This window comes from Acinonyx jubatus, chromosome B1 (genome assembly GCF_027475565.1).
Source record: "Acinonyx jubatus isolate Ajub_Pintada_27869175 chromosome B1, VMU_Ajub_asm_v1.0, whole genome shotgun sequence".
In the NCBI taxonomy this organism is placed as follows: domain Eukaryota; kingdom Metazoa; phylum Chordata; class Mammalia; order Carnivora; family Felidae; genus Acinonyx; species Acinonyx jubatus.
Window position 1 is genome coordinate 114,951,939 of NC_069382.1, and position 26,698 is coordinate 114,978,636.

At 35.3% G+C, this 26,698-nt stretch overlaps 1 protein-coding gene across 5 annotated transcripts in view; it reads right to left on the minus strand.

The window, feature by feature from the left end:
- The window catches only part of TET2 (tet methylcytosine dioxygenase 2), a 134,801-nt gene that overhangs the window by 45,047 nt on the left and 63,056 nt on the right, over window positions 1–26,698 (minus strand). For all 5 annotated transcript variants that reach the window (XR_008296216.1, XR_008296217.1, XM_015062617.3 and 2 more), the window contains exon 3: window positions 401–3,855. Coding sequence is in view for 3 of the 5 variants with exons in the window: in XM_015062617.3 (XP_014918103.3) it covers window positions 401–3,809 (3,409 nt within the window). In the remaining 2 variants the exon portion in view is untranslated. The remainder of the gene's footprint in view (window positions 1–400; window positions 3,856–26,698) is intronic.

Here is a 26,698-nt window from a genome sequence, read left to right on the forward strand (position 1 = left end):
TTAAAAAGCTCCTACATGAGTTTACATATTAGCAGTTATTTTCTCATTTTAATAGATGTTTTTACTGTCTAGGTGTCTCTCCAGGAGGTGATGTACAAAGAGTTAAACAGATTAATCTAAAACTGATACCTTTGTATTTTAAAGGGTTTTATTAGAGGAAAAATGAGCATGCACATTGTTTTAAGTTTTTGGAAAAACAATGTAAGTGAAGTTCTCTCTTGCACAGCAGAAGCATCTGTAATTTAAAGACAAGAAATGTAAGCTTCAGACTTTTTATGAGCCTTTACAAATTGCTGCCAGACTCAAGATTTCTTAAAAAAGAAAGAAAATCCCATATCTGAAGATGAATTTGCTAATTCTGGATAAACACCATGTGTCTCAGTACTTTTCTAGCACTTACCTACACATCTGCATGATGGAAAATCATATTGAGTCTTGACAGGTGTATCCAATAAATTTTTTATAGGAGTATCTAGTAATTTGGAAGGTGACTCTAAAAAATTATTGAGAACAGAACCAGCTGTTCTTTTGGTTGGTGTCTTTTCTGCAGAAGGAGTTGCTTGTTGCTCTAAAGTTTGGGTGTGGCTATCAAGTTCTGCAGCAGTGGTTTGTCTAGTTAAAACTGTGACTGGCCCTGACATTTCAACTTTCACTTGCTTCTGTGATTTGAGAGTTAGAGCCTTATGGTCAAATAATGACTTGACCTGAAACTTCTTCAGATGTTGCTCCATGGTCTCAAGGATGCTCCTTTGCTGCACATTATCACAACTCGGGGGTGGAATCTCTTGCTTAGTTACCTTTTTCCACATTTTGTTTTCTGGTTGTGCTGCCATGGGGCGCATACAGGTATGGGGCTTGGATCCAGGTTCAACCTTAATTGGCCTGTGCATCTGATTATGGCAAGACTCAGTTTGGGGTTGTTGTGTTTGCTGCTGTTCTTGCTTTTGCAAGAGGTGCCACCGTAGAGCAGCATGCTTTTGAATGTCCTTCTGGGGAGGGGTCTGAAGGTGACTTCCTCCCTGGTCAGACACAGGGAAAGCATTTGCTTGGTTATGCATCAGGTACCTTTGCTGAGGGGGTTGTGCCGCTTGGTGACCAGACATGTCTTGGTTTCTACTTCTATATCCCTGTAGAACTGAAGCTTGTTGTGGCTTCCGCTCCTGTTCTTGAAAGCACCTGTGAAGAACATCTTGCTTTGGAGTCACATTATTTGGAAAATATTGCATGTGATGCAAATTTTGAGTCTTGTTTCCTGCAAAGAGGTCAGAATTGATAGTGTGTTCCTTATTTTCTGGAGCTAGGTGTGTACTGTTCGAACAAGAAATCTGTAGTTTGCTTGTATTTGATTTCAAGGTCTGACCATAGGGGGAATTTCTACTATTCATAGTCTGCACTTGCTCCAATCCCATTTGACTATTATGAGTCTGGAACTCACTTGATTTCAAATACTGATTTTCACCACGGAAACATTCTTCCATTGTAATCTGGCTAAAGAATGATCCTTCTCTTTGCTGATCGTTGTTGCCTTGGGGGTGAGAAAAAGTCTGGGACATTTGTTCTTTATTCTTCATTTGTAATTTTTGCTGCTGCTGCTGGTTTTGAGCGGTAAGTGAATTCTGGGATGGTTGCGGTTGTGCTGCCTGCTTGTGAGGCTTGTGTTGTAAAAGGTGCGAGTTTGAGAATGGCTCAGTCTCCGAAGCCTGCTGATTCAAGTGCTGTTTCAATGTTGGGGGCATGAGTTTCTCAGTTTGGGGATCTGGTCTTTGCTGAAAGTAAAACCTAGGGGTGCACAGTGACTGAACGTGAGCTTCGGATGAAGGGTCTGTCTTAGAGAAGTGCACCTGAAGTGAGGGTTTTTGGAACTGGAGCTGTTGGTCCACTGTACCTCGAAACTGCCCTTGATTCATCTCACCTTGGTACCTTTGTGGCCTCTGCTCTGGCTGCATTGTTTTCTGGATGTATGCCTGCCCTGGGAGCCCCCCAGGCAGGTTGGAATCTCCAGTGTGTTGTTTGGAGGTCATTTGAGTGGAGGGGTTGGACTGATACTGAAGAACTGACCGCAGTGATGCCTCATGACATTTTGGATGGGATTCTGCTTGATGAAAGTGAGGGGGCTTCAATTCAATCCACCCTGGTTTCAGATAGGGCTGTGCTGGGGGCACAAGACCTCGTGTTTGCTCCTTGTCTCGACCCTTCGGAATATCTTGCTCTTTGTGGCCCATCAACTGCTGGCAGTGGTCCTGTGGATCCCCACTGCTGCCAAGCATTGGTGGGTTATGCTTGAGGCGTTCTGATATTTGTCTCGCTTTCTCAGAACACGAGGGAATAGTCACTGTCCCTGGAGTCCGCATGTCATTCTTGTTGACACAATTATTCTGAGGCCTTTCTGGTAGCATCAGAGAGTGGCTGGCTACATGCGTAGATTGATTAGGACTCGGGGATGACTGTGCCTCGGGCTGACCCTCTATTTTCACTTCCCTTAAAAGAGTTGTGTTACTTTGGTGGGGGTAGTGATGGTGTTCTTCCAAAACTCCATCGTTCAGAGTGCTTTTTCCATCTAAAGGAAGCTGAGAAACCTGTGGAAGAGGAGGAGGGGGAGAAAGAAGCAATTGTGATGGTGGTGGTGTGGTTGGGGCAGAAAAGGAATCCTTAGTGAACACTGAGCTCTGCTTGAAGTAAGCACCATTCATTTCATTTTGCTTTAAATACCGTTCAGAGCTGCCACCAGGAGGCTGCAAATCGCTGCTGGAACCTGAACAGAATTCTTCACCAGATACTAGATTTGCGGTTCCTTGGATATTACTGTTTTCGTCACGAGACGGGCATATCTCAAAAACTGATTTTTGTGTTTCTGGTTTCTGAAAGGGACAGGTCCCTACCATTGCAGCTGTCTTACTGGCTTTGTCAGCATCACAGGCCTCAGTCACCACTGCAACTGGCTCTGGAGGCAGCTCAGAGTTCGAGGTCTGTGGGAGATTGATCTGCCCTGAGGTATGCGATGGGTGAGTGATCTCACAGGACAACTCATTAGTAGCCTGACTGTTAATGGCATGTATGTGAGATGTGGTTTTCTGCACCGCAACGGAAACACAATCTGGATAATATTGAGACAGTGTTTTTTCCAGGAGTTCACCATGTGTGTTTTCCATGGAAGAGGCAGAAACTGTAGCACCATTAGGCATTAGCACTGCCTTGTTTGTAAGAAGTAATATAATGTTCTTGTCATGGTAGTTAGCATTTTTCTCCTCCTGCTCTTTCAGAATCTGAAGCTCTGCTTTTTCAGACCTACTGCAGTTATGTGTTGAAAAGCTGATGAGATCTTTAACTGCATTTTCTTGGACTACAGAGCTTGCAGATTCTCTCTTATCACTCAAGTCGGAGACATTCAGTTGACTGCTGCCTTTGCCTGGATTTCTTTCTTGGCTTTCCCCGAAGTTCTTTCTTTCTCCATTAGCCTTTTGGTCTTGTCTCAATTTCTTGTTCTGATGAAGCCCAGAGAGAGAAGGTTCACTAACTGTGCGTTTTATTCCTCCATTCTGCAAGCACCTGGAATACCCTCTACCTTCTTGTATAAAGTCCGGACTCACGCGACTATTCTGGCTTCTCTTCATATGGGGTATTCCATAATAACTTTTGAAAGACTGCCACTTGGTGTCTCCATTTACTTCTGGATAAGGTCTCTCAGTTAATGGGCTTCCATTCTGGAACTTTAGAGCCAGAGGTTCTGTCTGGCAGATGGGAGAAGGAGATGGTGTCAGGAATGGACTTAGTCTGTTGCCCTCAACATGGTTGGTTCTATCCTGTTCCATCAGGCTTGCTTCGGGGCCATCCACAAGGCTGCCCTCTGAATGAATTCTAAAGAGCATGGAAACAGAAATTGAAGTGCATTAATACATATCTGACACTAATAATAAATCTTAGAGAATAATCATGGCCTTAATATTATCAAAATTCCTAGACTTAGCAAACTATGATACTCCTTTTCATGTTTCAGAGGGACGACCAATAACTACTCAGGATCTGATTATTCTTGTCTTCCCAGCAGCTCTCAAATATTCATGGTCATAGAGAACAAAGATAATTAAAATCACCAGCTAAGGTGGTAAGTTCATACTGCATTAGTAAATAGTATCAACTTCCTTCCCAAATTCTTTCTGTAAAAATGCTAAGAACAAGAAAGACTACCTCCTTTCTTTCTTCTCTAGTACTTTACATATCCAATTAATTCCATTTCCTACATATTCCTTGAATTATCTTCACTGCTACTTGGTAGCCAAACCAATATTATCTCACTTCATTATCTGTTGCAGTCAGTAGCTTTTTAAAAGGTTTCTTCCCTAGCCCAGCCTGTCTTCTCTCCAGTCCTTCGAGATTCCTTCAAATTGTTACCAAAGGGAATATTCTCAATGCAAATCTGATGTCATGTTCTCCTTTAACACACTTTATGGCTCCATATTGCCTGCATCAGTAGTTCTCAAACTCTTTCACCCACACACCTGAAAGACCAGGCATGCTCCCTTTAGTGTTAACTTCCCAGGAAATGGAATGGGGTAAAAAGTGTAGTTTATAAAATGTCATTTCTAGGTGACTCTATGTCTTCTTCCACAGGGGCTGGCTGCCCACTTCTACTGACAATTCCTGCCTGATATAAATGGTTTTTCATTGGCAGATTTCTTTTTTCTCTCCTACTTCCTCTCACGTCTGAAGCTCCAACTATAACAATAGCTTATAAATACCCAAACATGGTAACTGTTTCAGACATTCGTGCTGTTGTTTGTTGGCCTAGAATGCTTTTGTAGTCCCGAGATTTGTCCAGTGATCCCTATACGTCCCTCTAAAATGGTCTCAGATATCACTTCCCCTAGGATTCCTTCTTTGATTTTCCAAGAGAATTAATCACACCCATTCCTATGTTGTTTCTATATCTTGTATACGGTCTACTGCTGAACATATCATACTCAATTTTATTTTGTTTGCACACTGGACTGTGAACTTAAGAATACTTTGTTCATTTTGGGGGCATCTGGGTGGCTCAGTCAGTTGAGCATCCAACTTTGGCTCAGGTCATGATATCATGGTTCATGAGTTTGAGCCCCATATTGGCCTCTCTGCTGTCAGCCTGTCAGTGCAGAGCCTGCTTTGGATCCTCTGCCCCCCTCTGTCTGCCTCTCCCCACCTTGCACTCTCCCAAAAATAAATAAATCTTAAAAAAAAAAAAAAAAGGAATACTCTGTTCATTTTTGTGCTTAGTATAGAGTGAGCAATTGATATAATTTTGCTCATTTCTTCATTCACTCATTAATTCAAATATTTCCAAGGCAAATACTCATGGAGATTTCAAAGTCCAAATGATTAGAGTGCAAGAAGAAATGAGCACTGAAAAACATAAATAATCCATCCTACAAAGTGAATTCGGCCCCATTCACAATACAGGCACGCTTTATTTTCTCAGTTTTTCTCATTGCATTTATTTTAAGGATGTAAGTAGGAAAAAAAAAATCAAGGCTATTTTCCCTTTGGGCTATAAAAAAGCTTTGTTAAAATAGTCAGTGGTTACTAACCAAGACAAATGAAATTGAAAAAGAAATAAGATATAAACATTGGAAAGCAACACTAAAGTTATCATTTATAGATAATAAGATTGTATACTGGTCAACCAAGAGAATCAACTGAAAAACTGTTGCAGTTTATGAGAATTCAGTAAAGTAGCTGAATACAAAAATCAATAGCCTTGTTATAGAAAAGCAAAAACCAGTCAGAAACTTTTGTGGAATAAAATACTGTAACAGGAAAAATATTCTTAAAACACTAGGAATAAATTTAAAAAGAAATGTAGAAGACCTATTTAAGTAAAACTTGTTAGTTTTATTTGTAAAACTCTGTAAAATTTATGCATGCAAAAATAAACTCATAAGCAAAGTTAAAAATCATATAAAACTTTGCTTAATATACAGAACTTTGACAAATTGACAAGGAAAAGACCAGTCATTGAATATACAAATGACCAAGATACATGGACAGTTCACAGAAAATGAGATGCAAATGGCTCTTAAATGTTTAAAGAGATATCTAGGATCACCCATAAATAAAAAAATATAATAAAACTTCAACAAGATACAATTTTTTTCTCAAGTTGGCAAAGGTCAAAAGTTTGATAATATACAATGTTGGCAATCATGTGAGGAAGCAAACAGACATTCCCTTGTGTGGTTCTTGGGAATGAAAACTAGTATAAATACCATTAGTAGCAATTTAGCAATAATCTACAGAGTTTCATAGAAACTTCAGTTTTAAGAAGTTATCTAGCAAATATGCTCATATATATGTTAAATGATGTACAAACAATCTTTTGCAATAGCAAATGGTTGGCAACAACCTATATTTTCAGGTGCAAGTATTTCTAAGTAATTAAATGAAATACAGCAAGCTGAAGAACAGTGTTATAAGAATGCCACAACCTGTACAGTTACAAAAATAAGTATCAAATCAGCTCTGGGAGAATTTACAACAAACTTGTAATAATATTTTGTGTCTGAAAAACAGAACAGATAGTCTAGAGAATAGCACTGGGAAGGAAACTGCTTTTTATTACTGTTTTTGTAACTTTTAGGCAGGTATAGTAATTAGTAAATAGAACTTAAATTAGAAAGTCATAATTCCTACTGGACAAAGAAAACAACAGAGCAAAATGATATCTTTATTTCTGTTAGACCAACTTCCTACTAAATGTTGAGATGGGCTAGATGTGCATAGCTAGTAGTTACATATGCTATTAAGCCCTTGAAATATGGTGAATAAAAATTAAGATGTGCCATAAGTGTAACTAACACTGGACAAAAAAAAAGAATGTAACTCTTTTAAAAATATTTATTACACATTGAAATAATAAGATTGTAGATATTTTAAATAAAATATATCATTAAAGCAATTTCACTTGTTCCAAAATTTTTTACTTTTAAAAAAATTTTTTTAAAGTTTATTCATTTTTGAGAGACAGAGCGTGAGTAGGGGAGGGGCCAAGAGAGAGGAAGACACAGAATCCAAAGCAGGCTTCAGGCTTTGAGCTGTCAGCACAGAGCCCAATGTGGGGCTCAAACTCATGGACCATGAGATCGTGACTTGAGCTGAAGTCTGACACTTACCCAACTGAGCTACCCTGGTGCCCCTATTTGTTTTAATGTGAGTACAAGAAAATTTTAAACTTCACATATGGCTTATGTTGTACTTCTATTGGACAGCTCTGAGCTAGACTAATACTTTTTTTCTTTTTAGACTAATACTCTTAATCATCAATAATTCTTAATAATTAAAAAAAAAAACTGTAGTTCTAGAATCATGAAAATTGCTTTGCTGTGTTTGATATAAGGAGTTCCTGCAAAATCAGGGCCACTACCACTTTTCAGAAATTAAGGAAAAAAGAAATAAGCCTAGATAAATCGTTTAGAGACTAGGTCAACTAGCTTTCCAAATACTTTAACAATAATGCTTTCTTTTGGCAACTGTGAAATCAATTTACACTCATACCAATCAAAATGTATTTACATACACACACATACATTTATGTTATGTATTATATAAAACATGCAGACTCCATATATAATATATATTGTTCTTCTTAATTTTCTAGATATAAAGTACTATAAGCATTTAACACATTATTCTTTATTATGATCTATTGCACATAATTTGGATATTCTTTGCAGTGTCAAAGGCAGAATTACAACAGATGGAGTTTGCAAATCTTTTATGAGCATAAGAGTTCCTAAGAAGAAATGAAGGTGACTTAAAATGAAATTTATTTCAATATGGAGCTTTAAACACAATAGCTGTCTTTAAATACTAAACTATTAGCAGAACTATTCTGTCTGTGACAGCAATTTCTTTACTGAGTACAACCACTGTATGTGAAAAGTTAAATGGTTAACTTATAAGGAGAGTAGGAAAATTATATGGTATTTTTTCATTTTAGTAGGAGGATAATTTTTTGAGGATTATTTGCAATTGGTTTATGAATCTAATTTTGAACATATTTAAATTTATTGATTTAACAATAAAGTGTCATTGTAAAAGAAGAAAAAAAATTTTGTTCCAATTCGATGTGTCCCAAATCACATTGTGTGTGTATATATCCTATAATATCGCATGATGCAGTAATCCCGTTGCACAGCACACTTTTAATTTTATGCTGGCACTGGTGATTTTATACTAACACTGGTGAGCTTGCTTGCTTTCTTTCTTTCTTTCTTTCTTTCTTTCTTTCTTTCAGCATTATTTAATTAAAAAAAAGAAGAAATGAGACCTGTTAATTTTGCTCGTTGTAGAAATATTTAAAAGGTGTTGATGCTATCTTTACAGTGTCACTTACATAAAGTTTTCCCAAGCTTACTAAAGTCAATAATTTATATATAAAAGAAAAAAATCTTCTAAGATGGTTTTTTTTTATAGATATCTACATGGTAATCATTGAAAACTGAGTTAATAGGTTGTGTTTACAAGTTTAAGGGAAAAAAGAAAAATTTTTCTGAAGTTAAACTTTTTGAATAAATGTAAATTTTCGCCATAGAGATTTTTGTGTGACATTCCTTTTGTTTCTCAGAGCCTAGAAATACAAATAGCTTTTATTCATTCATATCTGGTCTTATAGGTGATATTAGAAATATTTTAAATTCTCATAGCTGAGTTTTTTGGGATTGAGATAAAATATCTTTTATTTTGTCTTATACTACAGAACATTTAATTACTGTAATATACAGGATAATATTCCCTTGTGCAAATAAATATTCAAATGGTTTTTAAAGTAATGCTATCTCTCGGAGGTTTGGTGTATGGTAACTTATGCCAAATAATATTATATCTATAAAAGTCAGGAAAGAGAATTTTTATTTTAGGAATCTCAATTTTACAATAAGGACAGTGACTCACCTAAGAGGACACTGTCCAATCAACATTAAGGCATTTTTTTCTGTAAAATTGTTAAGAAGTTTATATGTAAGAGTATTGTCAGAAGAGCTTCTGGTAAATCTGGTATGGGTGACTAGCTTAAGCTTACCTGAGGATGTTTTTCATGGTGTCGATATTTCATGTTATAGTAATTAGTTACAATTTTAAAATGAATTCTTTACGGTATACTCTTATGGGTCATGGCTGATTTCAAGCTGTCAACCTTCAGCTCACAAAATTCTTGAAAATTTTACAATCTGCTCTCACAAACTGTTATGAGCTGGTTCTAACACACTGCTGTTAGAGCTACCAAAATATTAACCAGTGTTATTGCTGTCTTTTTTTTTTTGAAATGGAATAAAAAGTTCCCCGAGATCAAATACATGACATATTATTTTGATAGTCTTATATCCAGGATAGTACTGGACAACAGAAACTCTTGCTCTGTTTCAGAATTACTGAATTGCATTTTAAACTTTTGGAAAGCTAAGAAATTTTATAATGCATATCCAAAATGAGTAATAATATGTGATGATGATGGTTCTAACAACGTATAAAACATTCCAGAGTATAAGAAAGGATCTGGTTCCATTTTCTCATTTTACAGATGTAAAAACTGAATGATTTGTTCAAGGTTAGGCATCAAAATAATCTCTCTCACAGGGGCTAGACTGGTAGCTCCATAATATCAAGAAAAATATATAGTTCAGGGAGAAGGTTTTAATTTGTTAATAAATTCATTTCACCAACATTTGAGTCTTTTTAGGATTAGGATGAAAAAATAAAGGATTCTGTTTACATGTCTGTAGGCCTGTAATTATTGGCACAATTAAGGGCATTGTGCATGTATTTCAAAGTACCACTTCATTTAATTGGAAAAGGATAAAAAAGAAAATGTAAACATTTAGCACATGGAATTTGAAACTGCTACAGTTATTCTGATCCCTTCTGTGCCACCTTTCTGGATTCCTTCTGCAATCAATGCTGGGTTTGCTGATCATTTTTTCCTTAAAATATTTGAGGACAATTTATAACTCTCCCTGGTAATGTCACTGAGAGAATTATAGCTCAATACTCATTAGTTCATTTGTACATACAGTCAAGCATTAGTTGAATCCCCACTCAGTGCAAGTGCTATGGAGTAGCGCTAACACAAAGATGTACAGGTCCTGTATTAACCCTGGACTGTGGTTATGGTAAGGTAGCATGACTGTTCAGGAGCCACAGGCTATAGGAGAAGGAAAATGCACTAGCTGTCAGGGTCTGCATACCATCAACCCAAATCTGTCTCATGAAATTTAACTTCATTCTCTCTTGCCTTAGTAAGAAAGAAATACACATCCCACTAAGTCAAAATCAGTTTTAAAAGGATAACAATGAACGCTCATCAGCATGTCTATCAACATCATTGAGGCAGAAGAATTAGTGTCTTAAGTAGAATATATCAGTAGTCATCAAGTACAGAGGAAGACTATGTAAAAAAACTTGGTAGAGTACATTGTTCTAAAAATCGAGTAATATTCAACAAATGACTTACAGAAACTGTTCTGACTACTGAACCCTTAACCTAGGAAAAGACATGGCATATGCTTAGCTGCTTTAACAGTTATCTTCACTAATCAAAGTGCAATAAATAGCTCATTATTTAAATTGTACACACACACACACACACACACACGATTTTTGATTATGTGGGACAGCATGAGGTTTCTTCATAGGTCTATCAAAAAAGGCAATGTGACCTAAACATTAAAAATGGACAAAATAAGGGGTGCCTAGGTGTATCAGTCAGTTAAGCATCCTACTTCAGCTCAGGTCAGAATCTCATGATTTGTGGGTTCGAGCCCTGCATCAGGCTCTGTGCTGATAGCTCAGAGCCTGGAGCCTGCTTCATATTCTGTGTCTCCCTCTCTCTATTGCCCTCCCCCCCATTCATCGTCTGTCTCTCTCAAAAAATAAATAAACATTAAAAAATGGACAAAATATAACACTCAAATTCTAAAATTAGCTTTGGAATTTTTTGAAAGCCCAAAGAGGCAGATTGAGAAATTATTTACCTACATGACAGATGTCAATTAAATCACAACCTAAAATATCACAATTCAGATCCTATTAGTTATATTATTTATGTTTATCCCTTTATTCTAATAGTCTAATATTTCCCATAAAATATGGCTTTCTAAGGAATGTAAAAGAATAGTTTTATCAGCCATAAATATCACCAACTTTGTTGGAAATTCCAAAGGTCAAATTATCACCAGGTAATATAATATATATAGGAACATGCAAAAATATGTTATGGTCACCCTATGATTTCAGCTAATGCTTGAGCATAATTTATCAAAAGCTATGTGAGAGAGAAAGAAAGCAAGAAAGAAAGTAAGATATTGAGACAGAGACTGAAAATGCCAAGTATGTCACCCTTCAACTTCTATGTCAGAGGTACAAACTTCTATGAAAATACTGGTCTTTTGACTAGCAGCTAACATTTTGGTTTCCTAAGACCAAAACAGGCTTAGCTATAGCAGTTTTCCTTTGGTATTTGATTTCATTCCTTCTCCCGCCTCTCTGACAATAATTTATTATGAATTCAAGTCACATAGGCAGCATCTGTGAAACAATTACTGCATCTAGGACTGACTCTGCAGTCTAATCCATCATAATTATGACAGGCCTCTTTGAAGATGCTATGATGCATGACTTAAAAATAGCACATTAGTGTGCAAATGGATCAGCATCTCATTTCACCAATATGCATTTAGGGTTGTAATTTAGCTCAACACCATTTGACTCTTTTTGAATCACTCAAGAATGGTAGCTGTATCTCTCACCACATAAAGCTGTAGATGATGCTCAAAATTTGTGAAGAGGGCTTTCTGTTTTTGCTTTTATTTTTTGGTTTATTGATTTTGTTGGTAGTGTGTCTTTTACTGTTCTAAGAGAAAAAAATACACGTTATTTAAATCTCATGTCAGCTTTTTTCAAGGAGACAAAAGAATCAATTTATAGATTTGCATAGTTGCCATACTATAAAGCAGTGAAGTTTTTTTTCTATAAAAAACTTTAAATTTATATACTAATATTAAAAATATATAAAATATTCTGCCATCATCAGATGAGTCCTGTGTATTAACAGAAGCAAATTATTGGAGAAAAATTCTTAAGAGCAGTTACTTGTAGGGACTGTATCTACTAAAGTCCATGTGATTCAGCATCAACCTTAGGAGACGACTGTGTATGTTTCTAATATGTCCACTGACAGGCTTTTCCTTATAGGTAATTTGGGCATTAAGAAATTAATTAATTATTGACATAGAAAACGCTAAATAATGATGATATATTTGACTCTATTTTCATAGATGGTACTAATCTCCAGATCTATTTTAGAGTCTTCCTACCTAAATGGGACATAATTTGTGTCAATTATACATTTATTTCAAGATATGAGCAGGACAATGGGCCTCAGTATTATCTATTAAAACATCTCTAGGGATAGGGCTCTAAAATCCTCATCAAAATGTTGGTTTCAATCCTTATCTCCTGCATTTATCAAATTCCATGTAGTTTGACTTTCTTTCTTCAATAATAAATAATATTAGTATAGTTGTTAAGTGTCACTCTGGTAGTAAGCAGAGTTTTTTTTATAGGGCATTACTCATGAAATGAAAAACTATTCTTTATTAGCTTCATGCTAATATTAAAACAAAAAAATTAAAGGTAAAGAGTCAATCAGTCCAAAATATATATTTTCAACAGCAAAATTAATGTATCTAAGCTATATGTTAAGCCTGGAATATAATGCTTTATATATGCACTAAGTATGTAAACTATGAGGTGAATCAGTATTTTCATGGCAAAACTGACTTTTATTTCTCATAAGAATTTTCAACCTTAATATTAAGGAATCTGTGAACACTTCACCTCTCTTGAAAAAGGATCAGTGAACACACAAGCATATCAAAATCTAAGAGCAAGTTCTTGCATTTCCGGAAGTACATTAACAAGTAGCTGCATACCCATGACAAGCATCAGCGTTGCTCCTGTGGTATGTTGCATGCTCACAGGAGAGATCTTGTCAAGTTTTTCATAATCCTCAATAGTGACTATTTAATTCCAGTGTTTGAAGTTCTAAAATTTGTTCCTTATCCTAAAATAACAGTATGACAAAATTTAATAACATACAGATTATTTGAGGGAGGAGACTCAGAAGGAATGTTACTGAAGATTGGAGAAGAGGCTTAAGACAGAAGTCTGCATTTAAGATGTGGAGACAACTGACAGTTTAGAAATATATGTTTAAAAAGATCATGCTCATTTTACTCATTGGTAAAATTTGTCAGTTCTCAATTATCCACATATCTGTGAATTCTGGGGTTGTTTCTCAAATTTGGGAATATTCCTCCTGGTCTCTAACTCTCACCAAATTAATATGTGCTGAGGGAAAAGACAATCAAACATAATTTGAAATGTCCTTTGTCACAAGCATTATTTGTTTCTCATAAATTATATAAAGTTGATCCAATTTTTTCAGTTTCATTCCACGCCTATCATTGGAATTGCTAATTGTGAGCTGCTTGTTCTTACTAGGATACCCTCTAGGGTACACTTATTAGGCTACACACAATCTAATGCTTGACATTTTTAATTAAAGATATATATACTACAGAAACAGTAGTTGTTTGGGCTTGATCTTGCCGATACTCCATGTAGAATCTGGCCAGTTGGGGCAAGCAGACCCAGCAGAAAGACATTGCAGAGTAGATTCTGTAGACAAGGCAGCAATAGGCAAGGTGACAGAAAAGATGAAAAGGAGGGAGTTGTGCAGTTAGGACCCCTGCAGGCCCCTCTGAAGAGCCCATGCATGTCAAGAGAGAAGCAGTATGTGAATGCCTGCTGCACAGAGGGCTTCCAATGTCCAGTCAACATCAGCTACCAAAAGAGCAACATCCAAAGTCTTGTAGCCTCATTCAGGTGAATAAGGAGACCTTAAGCCCTAAGCTTTGTTTTCCATCCTTCCCAGCACTGCTCAACCTTCCAGTGGCTGGTGCTTAAAATGGGTGGCAGGTGGAGATATTCTTGAGTTAGACTCTTCCACTTTTAACTGCAAGTGTTGGAGCCAGAGGTCAAACATGTGCTGGGGAAGAAGACAACTGAATTAGGCTGGACTTGGGAGTTGTACAATGAATAGGACTCAATTTCAATGACTGGAATAAAATGCTATAAAAATCAAAAGATGCTATGAAAATCACAGAATCTAGTTAAGAAGATAACATAGGGAGAGTAGGGTGGGGGAAGACTATCATAGTATATTTGATGGGCAATTATAGGGAAAATGCTTTCATTTTTATATCTTTGAGGTGTGGTTTTTCCAATAAAATGGTTACATAAATCCAATAAAATGGTTTCTAGTAGCATGGAAGAACTTTGTGTAAATTCTGACAGGTTCATAATCACTCAATGTCTTTACATAATGACAGTGGTAGAGTCATAAAAATAGCCTGTCAATGTATTCATTCTTTTATTCAACCAATACTTGTTGAACACATCCTACGTGCTAAGGCACTATTTATTGTAGCCAATAGCAGTATGCCACTGAACAAAAGAGACAAACATCCTTGCTTTATTAGAGCTGATATTCTAATGGGGAGAGAAATAATAAACATAATAAGGAATAAATTATATGGTATAATAAGATATTGAGTACTAAGGGGAAAATGAATAAATAATAGGGCAGGGAATGAGGGATCAAGGGCACCAGGGAGGGGTTTGTAGGTTGCAGTATCGAATGTCATAGTCAGAGTAAGTCTCATTGACATAGATCTGAACAAAGTCTTGGAGCCAAATTATATAATAGACATTCAACTCGCTGACATGATCTTAATTAATGTGTTAATTCTAAATTATTGGATAAACTATTCTATGTCTTAAGCCCTAAAATCAAGAACGGAAAAAAGCAAAACCATCAAGATGTAAAAGATAACTATATTAGAACCAATTGGACCGTGACATAGCCAGGGGCTCTAAAAATGTCAACATGAAAATAACATACCTAACATTTCATTAAAAAACTCTACACTAGGGATCCCTGCACACAGGCATTTTGGCAATTATGCACTGAATTGTATTCATGAAATCTACTCCTTCTTAAAGGTGTTTTGTTCCCTATCATTGCTTCAAAGGACATGTCATCTGTGTTTCCAAGAAGTTTTGTACAACCTTGAACTACTCCAACTTTATACCAGTCTTGTCCTAATCTGATACAGTTACCATGAAAAGCTAGTTATTTTTCTTCTTCCTATTTTGGAACAATTAGTGATTATTGTGTTTCAGTTAACTTGTAGGGTGTTACAAAGTTATACTTAAGGGCAAAATGAATATTCCACTTAAATATTAATAATGGAGATGTTAATAAGCCCCTTACCCACCAACAGCTATCAATCTAAGATCTTCAGTTATGTGCCAGTCCCCCCCCAAAAACTGCCAACATTCATTTATAATATAAATAATTTTGGTCTACTCAAAAGAAAAAAAAGTAAATTTTTAGTGGGTAAAGCATTAGGAAAATGAGAAACATCAACTACATAGCTGTTTTAAAAGAATAGCATATAACCACATATTCATCAGAAAAAATGTCCTCATATTGTTACTCTCATCTTTTTTGATCATCTGTTCTATTAAAAGATCTGATGAATACTTCAGATCATCCAAAATTAGAGTGCACATTTTAAATCGTATCAAAATAAAAACAGAAAGACTATTAAAAATTTTTTTTCCTCAAAAAAGTTTCTTAGTTTCTTACTTCTGAAAACACAATCTATGGGATCCAAAAGTAGTATCAAATATGGTCTCTATCTTTAAGGATTTTAAATTATTTAACTGGCAAGACAAGACATAAACATATGAGAATAGCTATTCAGAATAAGAAAGTGGGTTTCTAGTTCTGGATATGGATTTCTGAGCAAGTCACAAACTCTACACATCACAATTTAAAAAATCTATAATGTAATATGAAGGAAATGAACAAGATTACATCGAAGGTCTTTTTGAGTTCTAAAATGCTACAATCCAGTAAAATTGGCAATGACAAACATCCACTGGGGTCTTATTGAAATAAGTCATCACAAAGACTACTTTTGGTCTGGAAGGTATTATCTTCACCTCATTTTACATATAAGTAAACAGCAGCTAAAAAAAAAAGTAAAGTAGATTGGTATAGGTGATATGAGGCAGGGGTATGTAAGGAATCGAGACCTGTCCCAACTTCCAAGACACTGTGAAAGATGGGGTGGGGTGGGTGGTCAGCTCAGGGAAGAGAAGTAGATTTGGCACTCTTTATCAATACCGTCCTAGAAAGGAAAACTCTGGATTGGCTGATATGAGTACAGTCACTAGGCAAGCAAATTCTTCTATGGGACAGGGATGACTTCACTGAGATCTGGATAATAAAATATTCCTTAAGACTCCTTACCTCCAAGAAACACTGGGTACCCTTGATGCAAGTACTTTGGATAGTGGATATAAACCATACTTTGATCATTGCACATATGAGTTCCTGCTTATGAACTGACAGATATATAAATCTGTTTAAATACCAATCTCAGGTGAGTCTGATTAAAACATGTCTCTTTCTTTAAATCCAATCAACTCTGAAGAGAAGATTAAATTGGGTTAGTGGATCTTCAAATTAAAGCACAGATCTTGGGCAATGGTGTCCACCCAGAAGTGAGATCTTCCTGACATCTCTATCAAGTCTCTTTATAAGGGTACAGTGAATTAATTACAGATAAGTCTGTATGTGTAGGTTTGTGAACACAAATACATACCCATACTATTGGAACAGAATCACATCACATGGATTTAATACATATTAATGAAAAGGAAGGACCAGGCTGAGAGAGAATAAGCAGGGAAAAGGGAATTAAAAATAAATTTAAAATTTTATTTAATGAAAGTCCTCCAAACCTATAATATGATGAGGGGATCTCTAAAAAGGCACTGTGATACGTGTCATTATTGAGTATATTGAATATCCCATGGAATCGCACATCCTGGAAAACCCTAATTCACATGTATATGATAATTTTGTGTAGTTTTAATATGTACACCAATCTGGAGGTGCTGATGAGAACCTATGGCCTAGGAGAATATAAATTTGTGTCACCACTCATAAGAGCTATAAAAGAGCTCCAAGTCCATCTTCAAGAGCCAAGGACATACGCAATGTACATATGCAAGTCTTGCTTTAACTTCAAATTAAACATATAAAAGCTGAACTATTTTCCTCATCTTATTTCTTCCAATTATATTGCCATTCTAATTATTCAAACTCTTCTTTAGAAATGGTTCCTGTTTTTAGCTCAAAGTCTCTTCTGTCCTGGTAAAAAATATTCAAAAGTGGATATAAAATCTCAAACTGAAATAATTTTGAAACGGTAAGTCATAATTCTGTAATTAATAGTAAATTTTTCTTGATAATTCTAAGAGTAGAAGCCATTTAATTAATGCCAAAAGTGATGTTTATTATATATACATATTTTAAGAGGAAAATGAGTACTTAGTTTTAAATTTTATAAACATAGCCTTTGTGATCTCTACGTTCCCATGTGCCACATCAAGAAAGCTATTTCTAATTATCCAATATGAGATCACAATAAAATGTAATGGAAGCATGAGGATTGAAATAAGGTACATTTTTATGTATTAAGTATAAATAATAAAAATGAAATCAGATTAGAGTTGAGGAAATACAGTGATATAAAGGATATTATTGAATACAATAGGAATAGAAAACTTAGCTTTTTAATTTTTTTTTTAAATATCAGAAATAGTACTATGCTCATATATAAAGGAGAAAGAATTTTGTATCAAAGATTTCTCCAGCCCTTGAAGTAAACACATTTTCCTTCTCAATCTTTCCAAATACACCATGTATTAGATAAAATGGTCTTTAGAACTAGTGTTGAATGCAATATAAAATAACCCTCAAGTGTTATTTTAAAAATGAAATTAAGAGAAACAGGAAAATTCAGATTCCCAGCAAAAATTTTATTTACATAAAACCATCCCATCTAAGTCTTTACTTTGCCCAAATACACAGAAAATTGTTAATTTTTTTTTCGTATGAGCTAAGTAGACCATTTAAGTTATGTCTTCAAAGTTAAGAGAAAGGTCTGTTCTCCGGGTGTAATCTAAGTGGCTGTTCCTTTAATATAGCATTGCTATATTCATAAACTGATGTGTATCTTTATAGAGCATGCCAGGAAGGATGAAAAAAAAAAGAATATTAAAAAAAAAAAAGAAGGATTGTAAACTCACTAAATCTAAGCATTGAGAAAAACTAAATATATACTTCCACATATGTCTGTATTAAAAATACCACTTGAATTCAAAATAAGACTTAATTACCTACAAAATAATTTCCATATAATCATAGCATTATTTAGGGGCTAACACAGATTCAAATTCATATGTCACACTGAATGATGCATTTAAGACTGATTTGGCCACTGGCTTGCCCAATACACATAGCCATGCATCACTTATTTATGACTATAACTAAATCTTCTAAAAGATGAATTAGTTTTTTGTTTGAAAAAGCTTTAAACTAATAGAACAGTAAATAATTTCAGATTTATGGCATTTTCCACAGAACAAAAATAGAATTTCCTAGACAAAAAAATCTAATAAAAATATCCCAATGTTCTGCCTTAACTTGTGCCAAATCAGTACTTTTACATTCCAATTATATTTAAATATGGCAGATACAATATAAATCTGAAGCAATGTCCACTTAAAATGTCACCGATCCCTGTAAGTTGCTTTCCCTGTTTCTTTTCTCTCTGTTTTCATCTTTCAGTGGGTATAAGAACTCTGGTTTTAATCACCATCTTATAAATATGATATATCCACCAGTTAAAATAAGCACTGAATTAGGATAAAGAGAAAGAAATTCTCAGATTAACTTATATGTTACAGAACTGTAGTAACCAGAAACGCCAACATTCCCATGAAAAGACTGTTAAAATTCAAAATAATATTTCCTTTGAATTTTCCCCTTAATCTACTGCAAAAAATTACACAGAAATAAATATATTTGAAACATTCATTTGTTTTAGTCTTTGGCTTTAAAAATACTCTACTTGTCCTCTTCCATCAGCTCCAGAAATGCTAGCCAAACTCCAGGTCCACTAACTCTAACATTCACAGTGCAGAAGTGTTTTACACTGTCTTCTAAACCCACAGTTAACAATAAAGATCATAAAACACTCTGAAGCTAAAATAATTTTATTTAAGGGGGAAAAAAGGCTAGAAGGAAATGGTAGGTAGTCTCCTAATAGGAAAAGTACTTTATTCACATATGGAGAAAGCAGAACTCTGAATTGTCATACTTTCAATTCAAAGGTATTGACTTCACGGTTAAAACATTACTCGTTTATAGTATTGCCTAAAAATTCAACACTGCTTTCCTAAAAGAGGTTATGGGTTAGAATCCAACAACTGAGTTGGCATTCCAGTCCCCTTTCAGTTTCCTACAATTCAAGGCAAACTCTTTCCCATGCTTAAATGTTCTCTTTGTGGCAAAATACAGAGTGAGGAAATGGTGAAAATTCTGCAGCCAAGAGAACAAAACACCTGCCTGAACTCATAACTTCAGTTACTGCTTTGAGATGATGCTTAAAATGGCATTATGGAAGCAATGCTGGGAACTGTTGTATTCCTTTCTGTTTCTCTATTCAAAATACTTTTAAAACACTAAATCTTTCCTCAGAAACCACTTTGGCATTTCCAGCTTTGGAAGACTGCCACAGAGCTACCAATCTTGTAAGGAGTTAAAGTACCTCTTAGCTAATTTAAGTTTTAAATAATTGAAATTATAATGTGCTGTGTAAGAATTCAGACATTTTGGTAATAAATAAAAGTCAAATGTCATCAAGTTTAAAAAGCTCTTTCATTAATTTTCTTGAATATATATTTCATGATCTTGCAAATGACTGTAAGATGTTATTATAAAGAGACACTGAGAAAATCCATTCTCTTCAGTTTAAAAGCTATTTAAAGAAAATTAGATTTTCTAAAAGTTTTCACATGGCATTTTCTGTCAAAGTAAGTATTACACCTTTATGACTATACATGGCGAATGTTTAATGGTAGCTTTTGACACATATTTTCAAAACTGTAGTTCAGCTCATTGTTTCTTGAGCCCGTCAACTGAGTACTGTGCTATGTGCCATGAAAAACACAAGGGTGACTGGCCACAGTGCTCTCTGGGAGCTTACAATGAATATCGAGGTAGATCATGGAGTTAGAAGTTAAGTACCATTAGGCTCATATGAACATAGAACTACAGTAACATCAAAATGAAGATGATTGGTAGAGGACCCTAAGAATTTTAAGGATCTCTTCAGTTGCAGTGACAGAAGACCATCTTAGGTAAAGGGAAACACATGAGAAAACTTATGGAAGACTTAAAGCACAGAGATCTTAAAATAACAAGAAATCCATTTGGTTAAGCATAGGTATATATAAAACCTTAGAGAGAGAAAGGTACAGATGTGATCATAATTAGGATGTCACTTTTAGAGAGGCTATTTTTGATTGTTACTACATGCTTTGGTGCATAATTACTCAACTTGATTAAAATTGCTTTAAAATTTAGTATGTCTCTTCTAGATTTTACTTCTGAATATATTTTCAAAGCTGAGAATCTTCCTAAATTCTACTTCCATGACCTTATGATAACCAAGTATACTGCCAAACTTAAGCAGGTTATGTCACAGTGTGCTTACAGATATTGAAGTCTAGTCCCCAAAAATAGCCACTTAGGCTATTTCATACTGTGGCTACACATTTCCACGTCAGAAGAAGGGTTGAGGAGTTTAGTCAAGATTTCAATTCAGACTTGCAAAACTGGTCTACAGAGATAAAAAGAAATTAGATAGGCAGATGAATTTGTAAACTAAAACTTCCACAATGTCTTATGTAAGTGGGGAAAGTAGGATGCAGAACAAATGCTTTTTTTTAATAACAGAAAATTAGCAAATCAAGACTAATAACATTAATTCAATTTTTAATGTATTTAAGCTAGAAAAAAAATAGCACTAGAAAATATAGACAGCCGTAACGATTTTAGTTTCTAGAATTTTGGGAATCCTAAACTTTGATTTAGTATGTTCAAAGGAACAATTTTATTCTACTTTAAAACACTGTGTGTAAAAAGACCTGTAAGTTAGCAGAAGGAATGAAATAATAAAGATGAGAACAGAAATAAATAAAATAGAGAACAAAAAAATAATTGAAAACATTAACAAAACTAAGGGTTGGCTCTTTGAGAAGATAAAATTGACCAACTTTTAGCTGGATCGACCATGAGAAAAGAGAGAATACTCTAAAAAATATATAAATGAAATAGGAGACATTACAACTGATACCATAGAAATACACCAAAAAACTGGAATATCCTGGAAGAAATGGATAAATTCCTAAAAACACACAAACTACCAAGTCTGAATGATGAAGAAATAGAAAATCTGTGCAGACCAGTAATGGGTAAGGAGACTGAATCACTAATAAAATATCTCTCAACAAAGAAAGGCCCAGGACCAAATGGTTTCACTGGTGATTGTTACTAAATGTTGAAATAAGAATTGAAATTTGAAGCCAATACTTCTCAAACTCTTCCAAAAAAATGAAGAGGGAATACTCCCAGACTCATTTTATGAGGCCAGCATTACCCTGATATCAAAGTCAGATAAGAATAAAAACTACAAGAAAAGAAAACTACAGGCCAATATCCCTGATGAATATAGATGCAAAAACTCTCAAGAGAATACTAGCAAACCAAATTTAGCAGCACATTAGAAGGATCATACACCAGGGTGCCTGGGCAGCTCAGTTGGTTGGGAGTCCAACTTCGGCCCAGGTCATGATCTCATGGTTGACCAGTTTGGGCCCAGCATCAGACTCTGTGCTGACAGCTCAGAGCCTGAAGCCTGCTTTGGATTCTGTGTCTCCCTCTCTCTCTCTGACCCACTCCTGTTCATGCCCTGTCTCTCTCTCAAAATTAAATAAACTTAAAAAAAATCATACACCATGATTAAGTGCAATTAATCCCTGAGATACACGGATGGCTCACCATACCCAAATCAAGAAATGTGACATGTCATGTTAATAGAATGAAAGAGAAAAATCACATGATCATTTCAATAGATTCAGAGAAAGCATTTGATAAAACTCAGCATCTGTTCATGTTAAAATGTTCAACAAACTGAGTATAGAGGGAACATACCTTAACATAATAAAGGCCACATAAAATAAGCCCACAGATAACATCATACTCAACGGTGAAAGGCTGAAAGCTTTCCTCTAATACCAGAAACAAGACAAGGGTGCCCACTGTCACCAATCTTATTCAACATAGTGCTGGAAGTTCTAACCAGAACAATCAGGCAACAAACAAACAAACAGAAATAAAAAGCATCAGAATTGGAAAGGAAGAAGTAAAATTGTCTCTATTTGCTGATGACATGATTTTATATACAGAAAATCCTACAGACGCCACCAAAAAACTGTTAGGTATAATCAATGAATTCAATAAAGTTGCTGGATACAAAATTAGCATGCAAAAATCAATAACATTTCTCTACACTAGTAATGAATTTGATGAAAAATAAAGAAAATGATTCCATTTATAATAGCATCAAAAACAAAATTCATAGGAATACATTTAACTAAGGAGATGAAAGATTTGTATGTTGGAAACTATAAAACATTGATGAAAGAATTAGAAGATGCAAATAAATGGAAATTATCCTGTATTCATGAATTGGAAGATATGATCCTCTTAAAATGCCAATACTACCCAAAGACATGTATAGATTCAATGCAATCCCTATCAAGATTTCCATAGGATTTTTTACAGAAGACAAAACAATCCTAACATTTGTATGAAACCATAGAAGACCTCAAATAGCCAAAGCAATTTGAGAAAGAACAAAGTGGGAGTCATTACACTTCTAATTTTAAGCAATATTATAAAGCCATAGTAATCAAAATGTTATCACAGACACAAACACCAGTGGAACAGAACCAAGAGCCCAGAAATAAACCAATGCATACATAATATATGACAAGGGAGCGAAGAATTCTCAATGGAGAAAAGACAGTCTCTTCCAAAAGTGGTGCTGGAAACACTGGATATCCACATGTAAGAGAATGGAAATAGACCTCTTTCCTATACCACTCAAAATGAATGAAAGACTTGAACATAAGACCTAAAACCATAAAACTCCTAGAAGAAAACATAGGGAAAAAGCTTCTTGACAGGGGTCTGAGTAACATTTTTTTTTTTTTGAGAGAGACAGAGAGAGAGAAAGCAAGTACACAAGAGTGGAGGAAGGGCAGACAGAGAAGGAGAGAGAGAGAGAGAGAGAGAGAGAGAGAGAGAGAGAATCTTAAGCAGGCACCATGCCCAGCGGGCTAGATCTCAGTGAGATCATGACCTGTGCTGAAATCAAGAGTTGGCTGCAAAAATGACTGAGCCACCCAAGTGCCTCACCATTTTCTTTTATATAACCTAAAGCACAAACAACAAAATAAAAAATGAATAAGTGACTACATCAAATGAAAAAGCTTCTGCGTAGCCAAAGAAATAATCAACAAAATTTGAAAACAACCTATAGAATGGGAAAAAAAATCTGCAGGTCATTTTTCTGATAGAAGGTTAATATCAAAAATAAAGAATTCATACAACTCAATAGCAAATAATACCATCACCAACAATCCAATTAAAAATGGGCAATGGACCCAAACAGCCATTTTTCCAGGGAAGAGGTACAAATAGCCAAAAGGTACACTACAGAGTGCACAACATCACTAACCATCAGAGAACTGCAAATCAAAACCACAATGATTGGGGCGCCTGGGTGGCTCAGTCGATTAAGCATCCAATTCTTGATATTGGCTCAGGTCAAGCCCCATGTGGGGCTCTGTGCTGACACTGCAGAGCCTGTTTGGGGTTCTCTCCCATTCTCTCTGCCCCTCCCTTGCTCACTCCCTCTCTCTCAAAATAAGTAAATAAACTTAAAAAATAATTAAAAAAAAACACAATGAGATACCGTCTCACACCTGTTAGAATGGCAATCATCAGAAAGATAAGAGATAACAAATACTGATGAAGGTAGGAAGAAAAAGGAACCCTAGTGCACTGTCGGTGAGAATCCAAATTGGTACAACTATTATGGAAAATAATATGGCAGTTCCTCAAAAAATAAAAAAAACAGAACTACCATATGATCCAGCAATTCCTTTTCTGGGTATATATTTGAAGGAAACAAAAATACTATGTCTTCTTTGGAAAAATGTCTATTCGGGTCTTTTGCTTGTTTTTTAGCAAGATTATTTGTTTATTGGATATTGAGTTTGATAAAATTCTTTACAAATTTTGGATAGTAAACCTATATGTCATTTACAAGTATCTTCTCCCATTCCAAAGGTTGCCTTTTAGTTTTGTTGTTTCCTTTGCTGTGCAGAAAGAAGCTTTTTATCTTGAAGTCCCAAGGGTTCATTTTTGCTTTTGTTTCCCTTGCCTCAGAGGTATCTAAGAAGTTGCTATGGCCGATATCAAAAAGGTGTTTGGTGGTGTCCTCCTCTAGGTTTTTGATGGTTTCCTGTCTCACATTTAGGTCTTTCATCCATTTTGAATTTATTTTTGTATATGGTGTTAAGAGAGTGGACCAGCTTCATTCTTTTGAAACTAATACTACACTATGTTAGCTAACTGGAATTTAAATAAAAACTTGAAACCCCAAAAATATTAAATATTAAAAGCAAAAATAAAAACACTACATGGAAGAAATATTTGCATCCCCATGTTCTGTGCAGCATTATTTATAACAGCCAAGACATGGAAATAACCTAAGTGTCCATCAACAGAAAAATGGATAAAGAAAATGTGATATATATCAAACATCAAGTGATCTGTACAAATTATTTTGCAAAAGAGAACAATAAAATGCTAAAGAGGAGATTCTTTTCATTCCAATTACAAGCAAACTGGATTTGTCAAGCATCTGACGAGTGGAAACTGCATGGTTCAAACATTTTGAAATGTCTTATATTTTGAGACAGATAAAGGGCTGATATGAGAATAAAGGCACATCTTATTTTATTGCACTGTACTCTAATGTGCTTCAGGGATAATGCAGTTTTTACAAATTGAAGGATTGTGGAAACCTGCATTGAGAAAGTCTGTCAGAGCCATTCTTCCAACAGCATTTGCTCACTTTGTGTATCTGTGTCACATTTTGATAATTTCCACAATATTTCAACTTTCCCGTTGTTCTATTTGTTATGGTGATCTGTGATCAGTAACCTTTGATGTTACTATTGTTGTTTTGGGGCACCACACACTGCACCCATATGAGATGGTGAACTCGATCAATAAATGTGTGTGTTTTGACTGCTCCACTGACCAGCTATTCTCCACTGACCAACTAGTCTCGGTCTGTCTCCCTCTCCCTGCCTCCTCATTTCATTAGACACAATAATATTGAAATTAGGTCAATTAAAAACCCTATAATGCACTCTAAGTGTTCAAGTGAAAAAGTCACAAACCTCTCACTTTAAATCAAAAGCTAAAAATGATTAAGCTTAGCAAGGAAGGCATGTGTAAAGATGACACGGGACAAAAACTAGATCTTTTGTACCAAACAGCCAACTTGTGAATGCAAAAGAAAAGTTCTTAAAGAAAATTAAAAGTGCTATTTCAGTGAACACTGAATGATGAGAAAGCGAAACAGCCTTATTACTGATATGGGGAAAGTTTGAGTGGTATGCATAGACAATCAAACCAGCCACAACATTCCCTTAAACCAGAGCTTAACCCAGATTAAGGCCCTAACTCTCTTCAATTCTATGAAGGCTAAGAGAGGTGAGGCAGCTGCAGAAGAAAAGTCTGAAGCTAGCAGAGGTTGGTTCATGAGGTTTAAGAAAAGAAGCCGTCTCCATAACATAAAAGTGCAAGGTGAAGCAGCAAATGCTGATGTAGAAGCTGCAGCAAGTTCTCCAGAAGATGTAGCTAACACAGTTAATGAAGGTCACTACACTAAAAAACACATTTTCAGTGCAGACGAAACAGCCTTCTATTAGAAGATGCCATCTAAGACTTTCATAGCTAGAGAGGAGAAGTCAGTGCCTGGTTTCCAAGCTCCAAAGGACAGGATGACTCTCTTGTTAGGGGCTAATGCAGCTGGTGACTTTAAGTCGAATCCAGTGCTCATTTACTATCCCCCAAATCCTTGGGGTCTTAAGAATTATGCTAAATATACTCTGTCTGTATTCTATAATGGAATGAAGCCTGGATAACGGCACATCTGTTTACAATATGGTTTACTGACTTTAAAGCCCACTGTTGAGACCAACTGCTCAGGACAAAAAGATTCTTTTCAAAACATGACTGCTCCTTGACAATGCACCTGACACAAGAGATCTAATGGAGATGGACAATGAGATTCATGTTGCTTTTATGCCTGCTAATGTAACATGCATTCTGCAGCCCATGGATCAAAGGAGTAATTTCAACTTTCAAATCTTATTTAAGAAATACATTTCATAAGACTATAGCTGCCATACATAGTGATTCCTCTCATGGATCTGGGCAAAGTAAATTGAAAACCTTCTGGAAAGGATTCACCACTATAAATATTATTAAGAACATTCATGATTCATGGAAAAAACTCAAAATATCAACATGAACTGGAGT